The sequence below is a fragment of the Nilaparvata lugens genome, chromosome X (assembly GCF_014356525.2).
Source record: "Nilaparvata lugens isolate BPH chromosome X, ASM1435652v1, whole genome shotgun sequence".
Classification (NCBI taxonomy): Eukaryota; Metazoa; Arthropoda; class Insecta; order Hemiptera; family Delphacidae; genus Nilaparvata; species Nilaparvata lugens.
In genome coordinates this window covers 1,656,789-1,676,427 of record NC_052518.1, presented here as the reverse complement: position 1 = coordinate 1,676,427, position 19,639 = coordinate 1,656,789, and the positions used below count along the sequence as shown (strand labels likewise).

The window sequence follows — 19,639 nt, the reverse complement described above, 5'->3', positions numbered from 1 at the left end:
ATGCTGTTATTGGTGTCTATTAAGTTTCTTATGGTTGCTGAGAAGGTAATCAAAGATAATGTGGGATTTGAAGTTGGTTTGTTCATTTAATATACATTGTATATTACTTTTGAATTGTTCTATATTGTGTCTATTTTTTATGTGTATGAACAGTAGTCAGTATTTGAGTTTGTAATTTTCTTGTATTAGGTGGTCGGAGAATGCAGATACTGTTTTTGTTTTAAGCCCCTGAATATCCTTGATTGAAAGAAAGGCCTGTCTGTTAAAAACAAAAACAGACGTTGTGTTGTGAGTGACTTTTCCATAAAAAGTGGTTGACAAAATTTCAATTTGTGTTTTCATTATCAAAAACAGAATAACATACACATAAAAAACAAAGGACCAGGCTAGACACAATATAGAACGATTTAAAAGTAATACATAATGATTAAATGAACAAACCAACTTCAAATCCCACATTTGATTACCTTATAAGCCATAAGAAACCCAATACACACCTATAACAGCACACTAGAAATTGCCATCCTATCCTTCTACTGTCTATGAGTACAACTAGGGAGATTGCTGGCCTGCAGAAAGTAGGTTGTCACAGTAAGTGAATGAATTCATTTATTGAAAAATCTGACAGCTATTCCTTATTTTTAATATCAAAAAAGTGATTTAATAATAATAAATTTGACTTTTTAATTCTGCATGAAAATGTCAGCAAAGAAATTTTTTTTGTTAGTGTTGTTTTGTATTTTAATTTATTTTGTGTATCTTGGATTCATTGATTGAAATCTTATCATTTTCAAGTTTTCTGAGTTTGTTAACTTACCCTATCAAAGAGATTGTCATTTTTAATTATGCATAAAAATGTCTGCAAAGAAATTTTATTTTTGATTTATTTTGTGTATTTTGAATTCATTGATTGAAATTTTATTATTTTAAGTTTTCTGAGTTTATTAACTTACCCTATCAAAGAGATTGTTATTTTTAATTCTGTATAAGAATGTCAGCAAAGAAATTTTATTTTTGTCTGTGTTGTTTTGTATTTTAATTCATTTTGTGTATCTTGGATAAAATCATTCATTGATTGAAACCTTATTTTCAAGTTATCTGAGTTTGTTAACTTACCCAATCAAAGAGATTGTCATTTTTAAGAAAATTCGTGATACCATAAAGTGCTGCGACCTTGGCCTATAACTAGGGCACGCCAATGAAGAATTAATTACTTGCAATAATTATTCAGTGTTTCAGTTGATGAGTCCTGTATTATAAACGTTCAAAATTATTTGTTCTATATTGTTGTCTTTTTCAATTTGTTACTCTGTTTATCGTTTGTAATGATTGGGATGTGACCTAGTCATAAGCGCCATTTAGGGGGATGGCAGGGGGGGGGGGCTAGGCCCCCCCAAGGATCAGATAAATATTGAAAATTTGAAAATACGGGTCTATCTACACGAATCCTTAGAATCTCATTCTGATTTAAACAGTAGTAGTATAATTCCTTCTACAGTATCAACAATGTAGCAAAATTGTCTTGGAAGTATGGATACGGGTACGGAGTAATACTTCAACCACATTTGTATAGAACTGGAAAAAATGAAGCATATAATAACATCTTCGAATGTAACATTTATGGGGAAAACCCCAGGACTCTCTATCCTTTGGGGGTATTCCTCCCCCCCCCCCCTATTCATACCTCTTGGTTTCCCCCCCCCTAGCAGTTTGGTGAAATGGCGCCACTGGACCTAGTTTTGTCAAGTTTAGTTGTTTATAATAAATTCTATTTTTATTTTAATAAGTCTATAATAGTTGTTCGAACTTGCTGACATTGCTTCCACTCTGTCTATCATCTTCTATTTACTCTGATTTGAGATTAATTTTAAAATGAAGTATTTTTACCCAAAATCCTCTTAAGCAGATCAATAGTTACCATTTATTGTCTGATTTACTACTCTAAGACTGAAATACCCTATTAGATTTTTTTGAATTTGACTACAATAGAAATTGATTAGTTTTTCTTCATATTTTCTGATTACAATCAACAATGTTTCTGTACCTTAAAGTTTGCTGTTGAAATCACTTCAACAAAGATATTTTTTCCTTTGTATAAGTATTGTTATTAGTGATTGTATATTATTTGTAATCTTATTGTATTGACTTGTCCTACATGCATTTCCTTCATTTTCATGTATGTCCTTCATGCATTTTCTGACTAAAATAGAATCATCCTACTGAACAGTCATCTATTGCCTTGAATAATCGATAAATAAATATTTACTATGTCTTTAATGTAAGTGAACTTGAAATTGAAATTTATTCATAACACTGACAAACAAAAATGAATGAACTCAACAAATCTGTACAATAATTTTGAAAAAATAAAAAAATTGAAATAATACAAGATATTTCATCTTTTATCATTCCATATTGCACTTTTATTTGATTAATGAATTATTAGTTTTGTTTGAAACTTGTATCACAGTACAGTACTAATATTAGGCCTATATAAATCTATAGTTATTGCTATTTTACTATATTTTTTTGATACATAGTTAATAATAAATAATAGAGTGGCCATCATGTCCCATAGAGAAAAAAAAGCCTATTGTTTCCCTCGTCTCTCTTAAAAATCTGACTAAGCAACTCTGGTTTGTACACAGGCATTTGCCTTCAAGTTATTTATTAAGTCTATTTATTATCTCCATTACGTTGTTTTTCTTCGATACTGTATATGAGTACATAAGGTTTTTATTATGTTATGCATTTTTTTTGGAAGTAGCCAAATCTTTCTGTCGGTCATATTCTAAGTCACCGTGTAGACAAGCCAACTATTTATAAGATATTTATAATATTATTGTATTGAGATATCAAATAATTATTTTTGTATTGTTCTAGATTAATGCGATAACATATATTGTGATGTGACGAAATAAAAATGACTTCATACAACCAATAAATTCAATTATTGCATTCTGCATTGTAAAATAACCCAATATTTGAAAATATAAAGCTACGTTTACACTATGTAGATGGAGAGCTTTATAGCAGAGCTATATAACATTTGAGCTACATATTATAGCTCTGCTAGATGTAGCTCTGTTATAAGTAGATTTAATGCTAATTTTATGTAGCAGAGCTATATGTAGCTCTGCTATAATTAATTAACTTTGATGCCATTACTTGTAGCAGAGCTACATATAGTTTGGAATAAACCAGTATTCACTGCTCAGTTCCCAGCCAGATGCCGAAGAAGAAGGTAGTTCTTGCAGCAGTCGCTGCTTTCGCCGCAGCTACTGTGATATTTTCAGCACAGAGAAGAGAAAGAAGATATTGGATAAGACCCTCACTTCAGGCTAGGAAACTATACAGTGGTAGTGACTTTTTGAAAGACCTAAATAAGGATGATAGAGACGACTTGATGAAATTCGTTCGCAAAACGCATGCAGTAGCCTACTAGCACTCTGACAACAAATGAGTACAGTATATCTGGTGTGAACCCAGCAGGCACTAAAAAACTGCAAACAACAGTAAATAGCTGCGGCAGCCTCCATTCAAGGACAGAGCAGCTACATCTAGCTCTGCTATAAACAAAAATTGACATGTAGCAGAGCTACATAATATAGCTCAGATTCTGTTTGATGTTAACAGAAAATTTTGGATAGCTCATTTTCTGCTATATACATGAGAAAATAGGCTTATATATTTTTTTCCTACAGATACCTTGAAAAGTGACCATTTCTGCACTGATTGCAGGCCGCAAAGAATCACTTTTCCGCACTAGTGCGCAAAGTGAGTACTTTGCATACTCCAGATTTGCAGCATGACAACGCAAAATAGTTAGTAGGTTATTATGGAGCACCAGTGCAGCAAAATCAAAATTAAGTTGGTAGCACTGACTGTGGTCCACGTTATAATGGCAGTGGAGAACAGCGTTGCTTTGCCATTATGTGCCTTGATTATAGTCATTTCAATGCTTACATAACATAAACCCCCTTCAAGCAGTCACATAAATTTTCAATTGAATTACTAATCATTATAATTCAATTTTAAATAAATTAAGGTTTTTATTAATAATAAAATTACACAGAAAAACACTTGATGGATTTCAGGGAATTTTACCCATAATTACCCACTTTTCATATTCAATGGTAACTGTAGGAAAAATTTAATGTGAAATAATGCGCAAAGTTCGTTTGCTGCACTCAAGAAACCATCATTCCACACTCGCCTACAGCTCGTGCGTAAACGTTTCTTTCGGTGCAGCAAACTGTCACTTTGCACACTAGTTGCACAAATAACTATTTCAAAATCCAATTGAACTTAGCAATCGTAAAAGTATAATAATAATAATAATTCGTTTATTTCACTGCATTTTTACAATAATTGGTAATACAAATACATACATTAAACATAGTTGAACATTACAATTGGTAATACAAATACATACCTTAAGCATAATAATTGAACATAGATAATAATATTAAGCATGTAACAGAAAAAACCACAGTGCATCCCTCTTTAGGCTAAACCTGCGATGAGGGATGTCTCGCTCTCTAGTTGAGTCAACTTAATTATAATACAATAACAATTTTGAGGTATCAAACAATAAAGTAAATTTTATACAATAATCTGTGTGCTTTTCACAAGATGGGATTACGAATCTTTAACAATAAATTACATTTGAATGAAGACAGCAAAAACATGTAAATAATATTACACCTCTATTAAACTTTTTTCTTCATAGAAGCGATTAAGTCTATTCTTAAACAAATTGTAACTGGGTGCATCTGATATATCTGATTGCAGTTTATTGAAAAGTCGTGGTCCCTTAGCAAAAGCATGTAAGGAGGCCACTCTACTTCTTGTGAAGGGTTCTTTTAATTTATTAGCAAGATTTCGACGAGTGGAATATACATGTTCATCCATAACTGGAAACTCTGAACGTCTTAAATACACAAACTTCAAAAGATTTATTTCAAATAGGGTATCAACACTAAAAACGCCAAATTCTCTATACAATACTTCGGTTGGATATCTTATGGGTCTCTTTAAACATATTTTTATTATTCTTTTATAAAGAATTATGAGAGGTTGCAAAATTGAACTCCCACAACTTCCCCAGGATACAATACCATAGCAGATAATTGACTGTATCAGTGCCAAGAATACCATTCTTAATGATAGATAGGAAGGACATTCCTTAATTGAACGAATTTATAAATTAATTTTCTAAGTTTTAAGTAATGAGGTCATTGCATTTATCTCTGACTCGCTTTTAGGTTTATTTAACATTTTGTGGTAGCAATGCAATTGGATGTTATACTTATACTCTGATTTATAATAATTATAAGTATTTAGAATAAATTCTAGTTTTGTATTCAAGAATGAATATTCAAGAAATTGTTCGGTTGCAGTATCAACTTACAATATTCATCAATTTTTTGGTAGTCAAATTCAGATTTGCAATAACTTTTTTCTACTTTTTTTAGCTTTTCTTCAAACCACTAACCAATAACGTTACCAAATAAAACTTGTAATAACTATTTTCTTATTTCATTAATCAGGTTTTTCCAAGTCTGGTCATGAGAAAGGAACCAGAAACTAGTTATTCATCAGCTCTATACCATAGTGGGAGAGGGTGAAACACACCTCAATGGAAATAGCAGAATGACAGGTGTATACCGCTATACTTCCTGGAAGATATAATATCAATCAATCAATCATTTATTTCTTTCCAAAACATACATGAAAATGTACATGAAAAAGTCAAAAACTAAAACTAACTTAAAGCTAAAGAGAAATTAGTGACTATAAAATTCATTTTTTTACAGTAAACTCGTTTATACTGTAGCATGCAAAATCCATCAAATATGCTCTCAGCAATTCCTTAAATTTTGATCTATCAGGTTCATGTCTTATGCAACCTGGGAGACAACCAATAAATTTTATTCCCATGTACGTTGGACTTTGTTTATATTTTTCCTTATTGTGTTTCTTTATTGTAAAATTATTTTTATTTCTTGTGTTGTAATTATGTATATACTTGCCGTGGGAATCTAGATTCGTTGGTTTTTATATATAATATTGTCCTATAAATGTACAGGCTGTACACCGTCATGAACTTTAACTTACTGAAGAATGGCTTGCATGATTGCTCTCTATCAAGATTTAGAATTATTCTTATTGCTTCTTTTTGTAATAGGAGTATTTAAGTTTGAGATGCTTGTTCCTCCATATATTTCAATTCCATATGAAATGTGGGAGTGGATCATTGCAAAGTACACTGCTTTTAACGTTTCAAAGTTGGAAATTTTCGCTAGTCGTCTCAGCGCGAAAATTCCTGAGCTTAATTTTTTACATATTTTTTGAATGTGAACGGACCAACTAAGTGTGTTTTCAAGATATAGGCCTAAAAATTTAATTGCTTTCTTATTATCTACGGAATTAAGTTGTTTTACCTCTGAATTTCTACAAGTAAAATGGAGGAACTTTGTTTTGTTATCATTAAGTAGCAGATGTCTGTGATTTAGGTACTTTTTAGTTAATGATATAGAATTGTTACATTTAATTTCTATTGTGTTCCAGTCCTTATCAGCAATGCACAGACTTATATCGTCAGCGTATAAGCATAATTTACTATTTTCAACTAAATCGCACATGTATTTAGGCAACCCCCCTAAGTAGCACAGAAACAAAAATGGACCTAACACCGATCCTTGTGGTACAGAATAGTTATTACATTTTAAGTTTGATCCAATATTGTACTGATTTTTATTGCTTGTATACTTTATATTTACATACTGTTGCCGTCCTTCTAGATATGACTTGATCCAGCTAAGCTCTTTACCTCTAATTCCGTAATTTTGAAGTTTATTTAATAATAATTTATGATTCACACTGTCAAATGCTTTGGTTAGATCCAGGAATGCTCCCACAGTATTTAATCCCTCATCTAAGTTTTCTAAAATGTTTTCTATGAACTCTATCAAAGCAGTAATGGTTGACCTGTTTTTTCTATAGCCATGTTGTTCTTTGTCAAGTATACCATTAGTTTCAAAATAATCAATTAACTGAACTAGTACACACTTTTCAAATATTTTAGATAGGGCAGGTTGGATGGCCAAAGGTCTGTAGTTGAGAGGGTCAGATGGATCTCCTTTCTTATATGCTGGTATTACTTTTGATATCTTCAATTCGTTTGGGTACACTCCAGTTATAATTGAGGCATTGATTATGTGCAAAAGAGGTTTGATGAGTGATGACTTAGCATCCTTCATTATTTTTATTGGTATGTCATCATAGCCGGCTGACCATTTTGGTTTTATCGAATCTATTATTTTACTTAAGTCCTTCTCTTCAATTGTTTTACATCTAAATGATAATTTTGTAACTTTTTCATTTTTCTCATCTGTTACGTCACTTTTGGTTAGATAAGGGATGACATGAGTGTCAACCATCCCTACAAAATCATTGTTTAGTATGTTTGAAATTTTATACGGATCGTCTATGTCTATACCATTCTCTTTAAGTACAATATTTTTAATAACTTTCTTGTCCTTTTTGTTTGTTGTTTCATTGTTAACTATTTGCCATATTGTTCTGTTTACATTTGTTGATTTTTTTATTTTTGAGTCAATATAATTCTTTTTTTTTAGATGCTTTTTATGTGCTTTTATAGTTTTCTTTAAGTTTATATTACTTTGGTCTTTCCTGTATCGCTGATGCATTTCAATTAGCCTTTTATGTTCGTCGACAATCTCATTATCAATCCACTTATTACTACATTGTTTCGCTCTTACTATTCTACCAAACGGAAAGTGAAGATCAAAATAATATTTGAGCAAATTGTAAAAGTATGAAAATTTGTTTTCTACAGGACTCTGATAAAGTTCAGTCCAATCCAATTTATCTAGATCATTTATAAAGCGCTGAATTTGCGACTTCCCAAACTTCCTACCCATTGTTTTAGTCTTTAAGCCTTCACCCTTATTATTTGTGTTTAAAATAATATTCTTATTCTTGTCATAATTTATTGTATTTTCCAGTTTTATTGACAGCCCAATAGCGAAATGATCTGAGAAAATTGTGTTTATTATTTTACTTTCCCATCTACTAAAATGAATGTCAGTAGCAATATTGTCAATGCAAGAGCCACCAGTTGCACTAGGTCTTGTTATCTCATTTGTTGTTATTTGCATATTAAAGCTATTTAGTAAATTGAGAAGATCATCTCTTTGACTAGATTCTTGATTAAAATTAACATTGAAATCAGCACATAGAATAACATTGAATTTTTTAAAAGTAAACAGATAGCTTAACATGTCATTAAGAATGACTAGAAAATTATTAAAGATTGCACTATCTATGTTAAAGAGTCTATATAATGACATGTAGATTACATTCAATTCAGGTACTTTGATTGCACAACCTTCACACACCATTTCCACAGACATATTTCTAATTTTATGGATCACATTGAACTCTAACTTATTTTTAATGAAAATAGCAGCCCACCATGGATCTGCAAAAGTATGATCCTAATTTAAAATTTTCGAAGCCAATATTGACAATTTCGTCATCACTCATCCAGTGCTCACTTAGTGCTAACATGTCACATTTATTTTCAAGAGCGATTACTTCTAGGTAATTGATTTTATTCATTAAACCCTGGCAGTTCCATGAAATTATGTTCACTTCATTGCTCTGGCAACCCTCAATTTGAGTTCTTATATAATTATTATTCACTGTTGCTTTCGCATTGCATCTTGCATATCGATAGAAAAGACAACATTCCTGCACTATTGTCTATTATTGGAAGCAATCCTCTATGCGAGAAAGACAGTCCTAAGTTTTGGTTTCACAATATTGCCAGAAACGTGAGTGACGAAGGTTCTACAAAATCGGCCCTAATTTTTTCAATTCTTTTCCCTACGCGAATGCGATATTACTTCTTCGCGTCGGGTGAATTATTTTATAATTCGTACGAGAGTTTGGTGTATGTGCACATTGAACCACTAGTTTCCTTTTATTGTCTTTGAATGTGACGACCAGTTTCAGCTTATTATGTAATTATCAAGTGTCAAAATGAATTATTTATTTATTACAAAAACAAGTCAGACTGCAGGCTATTTACTTATAAGGAAGTAAATACTATGGTTTACTTAAGTGACTAGGGTTGACTTCCTAATCATAACAATATTCATTTTGACACTTGACAATGTCGTGATAGCTGAAACCGGTCAAGAGAATAGAAGGGTAGACCTACTAGTGATTCAATAAAGCTTCAAGTATCCCTGTAGAAATAAATGAAAAATATGGAACAACCATCCCGTTTAACAACCAAATGCTGTTTAAATAAGTTTAAAACGGGGATGAAATGTGAATTTCTTCATGTAATAATACATCGCAATCATATTATAGAAAATTGTCATAAATCGAAAAAAACTTTTCAAAATGGAAATCGAGCAACAGTTCAATAGAAACTCCAAAGTCAATTATTTTCCCCTGATACCGACAAAGATAAGTAACAACATACTAGACTTTGGCTAAACCACTGAAGAAAGAGAGAGATGGTGTAAGAGAAATATCAGGTTCCTTTACTACTCACGACAGGTAATAGATTGTATTTCTATACCTTCCACTGAAAATAGAACATAGCACTGTAATAGTGTGATATTGAGAGGGTAGTATTGTAGTTGTTTTTGTGTATCTTATATTGTTTTTCAGGTTTTTGAACTGAAATGAACTTTGATTTTACTGTTTGTTGAACCCTGCGTTTTTAGTGTGAGAATTGACTCTGTCTTGTTTGAATTTGCTAACTTGTTGCTCAGTTGTCAAAAATAAAGCAATTTTCGTGCATTTTCCAAGTGCAGTTTCAATTTCATGTCGAAAAAGCCACTGTATTTGAAAATTGTACGAGCATTGACCTTTTTGCAGCTTTGGCTTTTCTACTGGAAGTTATGCTCAACGCTCGTGGAGGGGGAATAATTTTCAGTGAAAAGGCCACAGTTCGAATTGAGACGTAACTGGGAAAACATGTAACGGTGTGCGAGCCTCGGTCCTCTGATTGGGCCCATTTCCCATTCAGAGGGACAAATTGTTATGTTTCAGTTATCAGTAATTTTTATCTAGTTGAATAGGGAACCAAATTTTATAGAGTTAGTAGGAGTAGAATCAGGAAATTATTTGTGCGTGTGAGTTCAAGTATAGTGAGTTTTATTAAAGCGTATGTGAGTGTTTCTGAAGAGTCTAAGTTTGAATATTGTTAAAATGGTGAGTGCCGAACTTTTGTTGTTTTTCTTATTAAGCTCAAAATTTAGTTTCATAAAATGACCGAGGCCCAAATTTTAATGCAGCAAGTTAGCAGGTTCCCAAAATGTGTAGATTGGAATTGAATATATTTTTTGTGAATCAATTGCTGAATCACTTTGTTCTGTTTGAAAATTTGACATGTTACCTGACTTTTATTAATTCGTTCTATTTACTTAGAGTTCAATAAACCTGAAGTTAAATTTTATTAGTATTTTTCATTGAAGTTCCTGATTCGTAGTTGCTAGCTGCTAGAATAGGTGACAATTAGTTAATGATGATAATCTGTGCATTTGAATGAACGAATCCACTAAAAGCTCCCAACCAATCAAGGATTCAAATACCGGTAGATGGATTGATAGCAGAATGCTATATTGAATGCTTAATTTGACTGCAAGAATGTCTATCAAACCACATGTATTTTTATATATTTTATATTTTGGAAGATTAATAAATAGAGACTAATATGTCACCGGTTATAGAAATGATTTCAGGTGTGGTTTAGGGTTTAAAAATACATCCACCGGTTACAGCACCATATTATATTCAATTTAATATTAACAGTTAATTTACAAAATCTGTATTGACAACGTCAACAACAAACTGACTTGTTGACTAGCCTATTTCTTTGCCTACGCTCGTTCAATTAGCGTAATTTATTAGGTAAGATCATTTATCAGAGTGATAAAAGTGAGTTTCTTTATGAAGTAGAAATACATATTACAATACCCGAAGAAACAAATACTATCCTCCAATTCAACGTATTCCTTTCAAATAAATTTGGAACGTATGCTCACATAACACTCAATTTAAAAGTTATTCTTATATAATTACTGAAATCCCAATTTCTTCCATGCCCGGAACCCCGAAGAAACAAATTTCATATACTAGAACCCCTGCACTATACGAATGCTAATATATATTATGTTCGCATTATTCAGCAACATTACATTTGTATTAATCAATACAAAAATGGATCAGACTAGAGCCTATGTCAACCATAAATTAATCATATCATGCCTAATATTATTATTTTTTGATGGTGTTCACTTGTGAACATTGTAATGGGAAGACATTACATGTTTGAAAGTCTATGGGTGTATAAGTTTGTAATGCTTTATACAAATTCTGCGGTTTAATCTTGTATTATATGAAATTGTGTTATCAGTACGTATAGTGTGTTATGATCTAATGTTTTCGAAAAATAATTATTGTCCTATTATACTTATTCAGAGAAGATTTACAGGAGAACTGACAGTTCGAGACGCAGTTTCGATGATTTTCAGCAACCGTTCTTGTAGGATTTTGTTTCTTTCTATAGGGTTAATGATTTATAATTAATTGAAAAGTTCTGATCAATTCCTATTTTTACATTCTATTAGTTTATTATAGTGTTTATATAATGTACTCAATAATTTGATTTGAATGATTTGATTTACTCAATGACTACTACTCATGATTTGTAATATTATTATGATTATGCTTCTGTGCAAGTAGGTCCAAACTAATCAACTTGCATTTAAAAATAGAAGGAACCCAATCTATATTAATAATTTTTTTCATTTAAATTTCTTTATATAAAGAATATAAAGGAATTTTCAGCCAAATTTCAATCTAAAAATTGAAGTTTAATTACCTTTCTAAAACTTTACAAGTATAGTTAGTTACTGTTGATGTTTACAATTTTTCCAACATTCAATCTGCTACTTTTGAAAAGTACGGTACCGTAATGTAAGAATTGAGCTTGTGTTTTGTTTCAATAATTGTTGATTCCTCCACAATCAAGTTCAAAGACAAGATTTTAGAAATATATGAAAAGATTTTTTCCAAGAATTTCTATAACATTAGTTTTCAAGCAAAGAATAATATACTGTAATACAGTAACCAGTCTAATTCAGTATAGGCCCACGTGATGTTCTCTTGTACGCTTCACTATCAAAACTACTTCCCAAATACTTTCCAGCATTAGCATTCATATCTATGATGAAAATCTCAAAAATAATATTCTTCATAATGAAAGACAGATGTCAGCAAACGTTTTTCCAACTTTTACAACGTAATCTATAATATATAAAAGCAAAATGGCACTCACTCACTGATCTTACTATATATTCTAGTGAGATTCGCCTCAAACAGTCAGACAGATAAAGAGAGAAAGGGGCAATGCCATTCAACTATGATCAGAATCTTTCTCCTGTGTGTGTCCTTAGATTAGTGATGAGGAATGATTTCTTTATTGTTTTGTAATTACATAAATCACAGCTGAAGAGTCTTTCTCCTGTGTCTGTCCTTAGATGAGACGAGATTTGATATCATTGTTGATTTGTAATCACAAAGATATCAGCTAAAAGATCTTTCTACATTGTGTGTATTCAGATGTCTAGTAAGCATTGATTTCCTTGCTGCTTTGTAATCACATAAATCACAGCTGAAGGGTCTTTCTCCTGTGTGTGTCATTAGATGATTGATGAGATCTGATTTACGTTTTGCTCTGTAGTCACAGAACTCACAGCTAAAAGGTCTTTCTCCCGTGTGTGTCCTTAGATGAATTATGAGATCTGATTTCTGTGCTGCTTTGTAATCACATAAATCACAGCTGAAGGGTCTTTCTCCTGTGTGTGTCATTAGATGAGTGATGAGATATGATTTACATTTTGTTCTGAAGTCACAGAGCTCACAGATGAAAGGTCTTTCTCCTGTGTGTGTCCTTAGATGAGTGATGAGATTCGATTTCTGTGTTGCTTTGTAATCACATAAATCACAGCTGAAAGGTCTTTCTCCTGTGTGTGTCCTTAGATGAGTGATGAGATTCGATTTCTGTGTTGCTTTGTAATCACATAAATCACAGCTGAAAGGTCTTTCTCCTGTGTGTGTCCTTAGATGAATTTTGAGATCTGATTTCTGTGTTGCTTTGTAATCACATAAATCACAGCTGAAGGGTCTTTTTCCTGTGTGTGTCATTAGATGAGTGATGAGATATGATTTACGTTTTGCTCTGTAGTCACAGAACTCACAACTGAAAGGACTTTCTCCTGTGTGTGTCCTTAGATGAGTGATGAGATTTGATTTTGATGCTGCTTTGTAGTCACATAAATCACAGCTGAAGGGTCTTTTTCCTGTGTGTTTCCTTAGATGAGTGACAAGATGTGATTTCTTTGTTGTTTTATAATCACAGAATTTGCAAGCATTTGCAAGCATTACAGAGTAATTGTGGTCCAAGTATACACTTTGTTTCTGATTATCAACATTGAGTTGGATGTGACACCTTACTTCATCGATGACTTGATGTTGATCTGGTTCATGGATTGGCCAATCACAGTTGTCCATGTCTGTTCTTTGATGTTGTGAATGAGGCATTGACCTTGAGTTGTCTCGACCTTGACCATCCAAGTAGTTTAGCTGCATCTGGACTGGGCTGGATCCTCTGTGGCTTCCAAACTCTTCTCCCTGTAAGCAAGACAGTGACTGAGTTATGGCTCGTAACAGATTTAATGATCTCGAAATTCATGAATGAACTTTAAGGGCCAGTTTCCCAGCTCAGGATTAAGCTAAGTTCTAGACTTTAAACAGCTGGTGTCAGATACAGCTCGTAAACAGCTCATAACAGATTTAATGATCTCGAAATTCATGAATGAACTTTAAGGGCCAGTTTCCCAGCTCAGGATTCAGCTAAGTTCTAGACTTTAAACAGCTGGTGTCAGAAAATTGGCTTTCTGGAATGTAATAATTAAATAATTGACAATATATTCCATATCAATTATGAAATTGCATTATGAAATTATTGAAAAATATAATTTTTGCTTAATAAGATATGCTTGATTATTTCAAATGAGAATGAACCTTAAATATTACATCAATAAACCTGTATCAGCTGGACACAGGGATCAGCAACGATTTTCTCCTATCTTTCTCCACTGCCATCATAACATGAATCTCACTATAATCAATGTGCAATTTCACATTGAGTTTTCAAATACCATACACAAGAGATGGTTTTATGCATTTCATTGGTCTTAGGTTTTCATCCTTATTAATCAATCAATCAATTTTAATGTGATAATTCCAAAAAAAATCAGTGGTTGAAATTTGATATAACTTGAGAAGCCCAATCAAACATAGCTTTCTTCAATGTGATTCAGTGGCATATTGTTGGGTTAATGGTTCTAGAGCAAACTCTTTTTTTGCTGTAAATTTTCAACTCTGATAAGGATTATTCACATAATTTTGACGAAAAAATAGTTATTCTATTTTTTGGTGTTCCTGAACATAGGGAGATTCCATTTAAAAAGAAAAACAGAATTTTTCTCACAGCAAAGCATGGGACACCTGCCAGTCATAGAGATAAATATTGTGCTACTGTAGCTCAGTACTTTTAATACACCTTTACCTATAAATCAATAATAATAATAATTAAGTAGACTTGAATTTTTTTTTCAAATATCAGAAGCTGGACCTATTATAAGAACTTAATTGATTTTACAGGTTATGTTAGGCATAGTCTATTATTTCTGTTTCTATTTTCATTATAGGCCCAACTATTACCATATAAAGTAGGCTACTTACCTCTGATTCCATTGCAGCAGGATAATAATAATATTTCATCTGATATTAATGATATTGAAATAGAAATACTGTATACACTGTTCTACAGTGGAGAATATTAAGTTAGTAATAAAACAACCACTCTCGGTCTCAGACAGCACCGTATCGCGCATGCGTTAGTAACGGTTTTTCCCGTTCCATTCAGTCAGTTCTTTGAATGTAACGTTCTTTGTGATGATGGTAACTGGAGCCGTCCATCCATTTTGATGATGATATTATTATCTAATGATGCTTTATCATTAAATTCGATATAATAATCAATATATTATCATCATTTCATTCAATAAAAAAAAGAACTTTTCAATAATATAATTGATAAAATGTAATGGTTGTTATCTAACTAATGTTAAAAAACACTATAACTAAGTCAGCATATTGTCATTTCAAAGCAAAAACCTAACCCCCTAACCTACCCTTTCAAAACATTAATAAACATAAATCTTTGTAAAAACCTGTAATCTCTTCCAGCATATTGCAATTTCAAAGCAAAATCCTAACCCCCTAACCTATCTTGTCACCTTCGAAATATCAAAAACCATAATTCTATCTGTATCCTAGCCCTTTCTAGCATATTGCAATTTTAAAGCAGAAACCTAACCTAGCCTTTTGAAACATTATTGAATATAACTTGAAAAAAAACCTAACCCATAACCCTTTCACATTCATAACTTTGGATTTCAAAGCAAAATCCTCACCCCCTAACCTATCCTTTCACCTTTGAAACAACAAAAAACATAACTCTACCTGGACCCTAGTCCCTTCTAGCATATTGCAATTTCAAAGCAAAAGCCTAACCTATCCTTATGAGACATTATTAAATATAACCTGAATAAAACCTAACCCTTAACCCTATTTTGTCAATTAGTTGAATTTCTACATGATGTGGCAACCTTGCAATGCCTGAAAGAGATAGCACCATCTGCTTTGTTGAATGATACACAAGGATAGCAACATTGCAAATCACACACTACCATTATAATGGCACTCAACCAACTGACCCAACTCCCATTTGACCCAACCTACCACTATACCCAATTTTTTAAAATAGAGAAAAACCGCAAAACCATTTGACCCAATAGACACCTGACCCAATATACCATTTTTCCCAACTCTATGAATATCAAAAAACCAACTGACCCAATTGACATCTGACCCAACCTACCACTTGACCCAACTACTGTGCTGCACTCTGGCAAAACGTCTGCAATGTTCCAGGCTTGGTTACTCTCTACCTACGGTCTACAGGTAAAAGTCTAGAAGGCCTTGAAACCAAGCACAACTGTTTTGACAGTTCTTGCTATCTTTGAGGTTAGATTTGTGTTATTTTGTGATTTTGAGGTTAGATCTGTATTAATAAATTTGGATGAGGTTATTAGATTTGGTAAAATCACAAACCACTCTCTGTCTCAGACAGCACCGTATCGCGCATGCGTTAGCAACAGGTTTTTCCTGTTCCATTCATTCAGTTCTTTGAATGTAACGTTCTTTGTGATGATGGTTACCGAGCACTGTAACTGGAGCCAATCGTCATTCTATTTGATGAAAATATTATTATCCAATGATGATTTATCATTAAATTCAATATATTATCATTTTATTTTATAAAAGGAAGAGTACTTTTGAAAAATATAATTATATATAAAAATATAAAAACCGAACCCTCAACCTCCCCTTTTACATTTAAAACATCAATAAACATAACTATTTGAAAAACCTCTAATCCCTTCCAGCATATTGCAATTTCAAAGCAAAATCCTAACCTATCTTTCCACTTTGTAGCATATTGCAATTTTAAAGCAAAAACCTTACCTAACCTTATGGAACATTATTAAATATAATCCAAAAAAACCTAACCACTTACCCCTAAATCCTTCACATTTAATAATTTAGATTTCAGAGCAAAATCCTAACCCCCTAACCTATCCTTTCACATTTGAAACATCAAAAAACATGACTCTAACTGCACCCTAGCCCCTTCTAGCATATTGCAATTTCAAAGCAAAACCCTAACCTATCCTAATAACACATTATTAAATATAACCTGAATAAAACCTAACCTCTAACCCATTCACATTTAATACTTTAGATTTGTTCGTCATCTTTAGAACAAAACATAAACATTTGGTTCATTTCATGAACATGTTCACAAACATGTGGTTCAGAGCAAAATCCTAACCCCCTAACCTATCCTTTTACCTTTGAAACATCAAAAAACATAACTCTACCTGGACCCTAGCCCCTTCTAGCATATTGCAATTTTTAAGCAAAAACCTAACCTATCCTAAAAAAACATTATTAAATATAACCTAAATAAAACCTAACCCCTAACTCTTTCACATTTGCAAATCGTACACTACCATTATAACGTGGACCTCACTATAGATACTCAAAGAATACTTTTGAATAACTATGTTATAACTGTGACTGTTGCTGGCCGTTACTCTGTTTCTGAGACAAAGAGAACCTCCTGGTAAAACCACCATAAAAGCATCTTATCAATCAGTAAATGATTGATGATTATTCAATTTGATGAATGTCCATAAATATTCATTTCCAATTTCTATTTCTAATACGGTAACTCAATTCCATTGTCTTATGGAATTTCAAGGGGATGTTCATAACAGCCATATAATTATTAAATTCTATTTTCGGCAACATTCCTGTTGTACAAATAATAAGGATATAACAAAACAATACATATTGTAGAGAAGGAACATCATCATGAGAATTCAGAGAATCTAATATAAAGACCAATTGTCTTGGAGTTGACAATAGAGTTTTGAAAACGGACGAGTACAGTCCATCCAAGAAGTAGAACTGGAAGGTTCGATCTAGAAAGTGTCAGTTTTGGACGAGTCAGTTCATACCTGCTGGTGACTCATTGAAAATAATTATGATTCCCGCTTTTGAAAACAATACTGAAAATGTAGTACCAAATGTCACCACATAAGTAGGTTAGTCTTGACCGTCCTGACATCTACCAGAAAATATCGGAATGTCAACTGTCATGGCTGTCGAAGGAGTACCTATTGATTAAGATTAAGATAAGATATAGAGAATAAGATTAAGAAGAGCGAAGTCCGCTATGATGCCACTGCGCTAGTGTAGCTACCAGAAATTTCGGGCAAGAAGTCGGGTATTTGTATTCGCTGTGTAGAAAAAGAGCCTTTTTCAAATGATACTATTTTTTTATTGAAGCAATAAAAAATATTCAAAGTATGGTAGTTTCATGCAGTGCTTATGGATGAACGAATCTGCATGTGCCAGATAAAAATATTTCTTTTCATACATAAGTATTTTTATATTTTCATAGGTCATGTTTCAAGCAGGCTAAGCCTAGTGCCAAATGATCGTTTCAAGGAATATTGTGCTTAGGTTGATTCATTATCATTATTTGCCAAGTAATAACATATAAGTTTCGGTAATATTATAATATTTTGTGAACTATGAAAATATAGTATGCTAAATTTGTATTATAAAAAATATTATTTGCTAAAATTGTCTATAAATTCTTCATTATTGCTATTGTTTAATTTTGCCCGTTCTTATAATATGTAGTTATTTATTATCTTGTATTAAATATAGGAGTATAGAGTATAGTGTTAGGTACCTATACTTAAGTTGCAAAACGAATGAGAAACTGTTTCATGAAATATTGTGATAACGGTTAATTTATTATTATTTGCCATCTAATAGAATATACGGTAATATTAGCGATCTATAATTTTTGTTTTATTTTTCCCGTTCTTATAATATGTAGTTATTTATTATCTTATATTAAATATAGGAGTACAGTATGGAGTATAGTTAGGTACCTATACTTAAGTTGCAAAACGAATGAGAAACAGTTTCACGAAATATTGTGATAATGGTTAATTCATTATTATCTGTCATCTAATAAAATATATGGTAATATTAGTGATCTATAATTTTTGTTTTATTTTTCCCGTTCTTATAATATGTAGTTATTTATTATCTTATATTAAATATAGGAGTATAGTATAGTTAGGTACCTATACTTAAGTTGCAAAACGAATGGAAACAGTTTCACGAAATATTGTGATAACAGTTAATTTATTATTTGCCATCTAATAAAATATACGGTAATATTAGCGATCTATAATAAATTAATGTTTTATTTTCCATATCCTAAATACATGGTAATAGGGAAATATTGTAAAAATGAGATTCATTTGCTAATAGAATGGATCAAAATCTGTAGTGAGGTAGGTTCACTAAATTAGATGTTTGGTCGAGTTAAAAATAATGTTCAATGAACAAATCATTGTATCATATGGTAATGGAAATGACGAAAAGTTGAAAAAAAAATTATATTGAAATCCATCAAGTATGTCGAAAGATATAACGCAATGAAAGTCGATGTTTTCCCATATAAGTCTGTCTGGGCGCCTGACTTCTTGCCTGATATTCAATGGCGACGAGAAATGAAGGAGGCATCATGCTTCCAAACGCTTGAAGGTATAGCTTAGTCATCTAACTATATATATCAATGGGAGTACCACTCATCAAGAAGGCATTGATGTTTTGCGCACCATAAACTATGCCACGAGAGCGCAGCACAGTAGTTGGGTCTAGTGGTAGGTTGGGTCAGATGTCAATTGGGTCAGATGGTTTTGTGATGTTTATAATATTGGGGCAAATGGTAAATTGGGTCAGATGTCTATTGGGTCAAGTGGTTTTCGCGGCTTTTCTCGATTTAAAAAAATTGGGTCAAGTAGTA

At 32.1% G+C, this 19,639-nt stretch overlaps 1 protein-coding gene across 3 annotated transcripts; it reads right to left on the bottom strand.

Annotated features, from left to right (window-relative positions):
- Positions 1 to 4,331: 4,331 nt before the first annotated feature.
- LOC120354746 (gastrula zinc finger protein XlCGF8.2DB-like) lies at positions 4,332 to 14,990 on the bottom strand. 3 transcript variants are annotated; one of them, XM_039442220.1, is made up of 3 exons: positions 14,860 to 14,990; positions 13,567 to 13,743; positions 4,332 to 5,681 (listed from the first exon to the last, which is right to left on the bottom strand). In XM_039442220.1, exons 1-3 carry the CDS (start codon positions 14,896 to 14,898, stop codon positions 5,673 to 5,675), a joined length of 225 nt encoding a protein of 74 aa, XP_039298154.1. In that variant the 5' UTR covers positions 14,899 to 14,990; the 3' UTR covers positions 4,332 to 5,672. The 3 variants fall into 3 exon arrangements, with proteins under 3 accessions (XP_039298154.1, XP_039298153.1, XP_039298152.1); XM_039442219.1 differs by having other exon boundaries at positions 4,408 to 5,681; positions 13,562 to 13,743; XM_039442218.1 differs by lacking the exon at positions 4,332 to 5,681 and having other exon boundaries at positions 10,824 to 13,743; positions 14,860 to 14,974.
- Positions 14,991 to 19,639: the final 4,649 nt, after the last annotated feature.

Bases quoted from the DNA above. Each gene is read 5' to 3' on its own strand.
- LOC120354746 (XM_039442218.1), bottom strand. From the start codon at position 14,898: ATGAAATATTATTATTATCCTGCTGCAATGGAATCAGAG. The intron at 13,744-14,859 runs GTAAGTAGCCTA...TCTTGCTTACAG, and splicing joins CTGCTGCAATGGAATCAGAG to GGAGAAGAGTTTGGAAGCCA.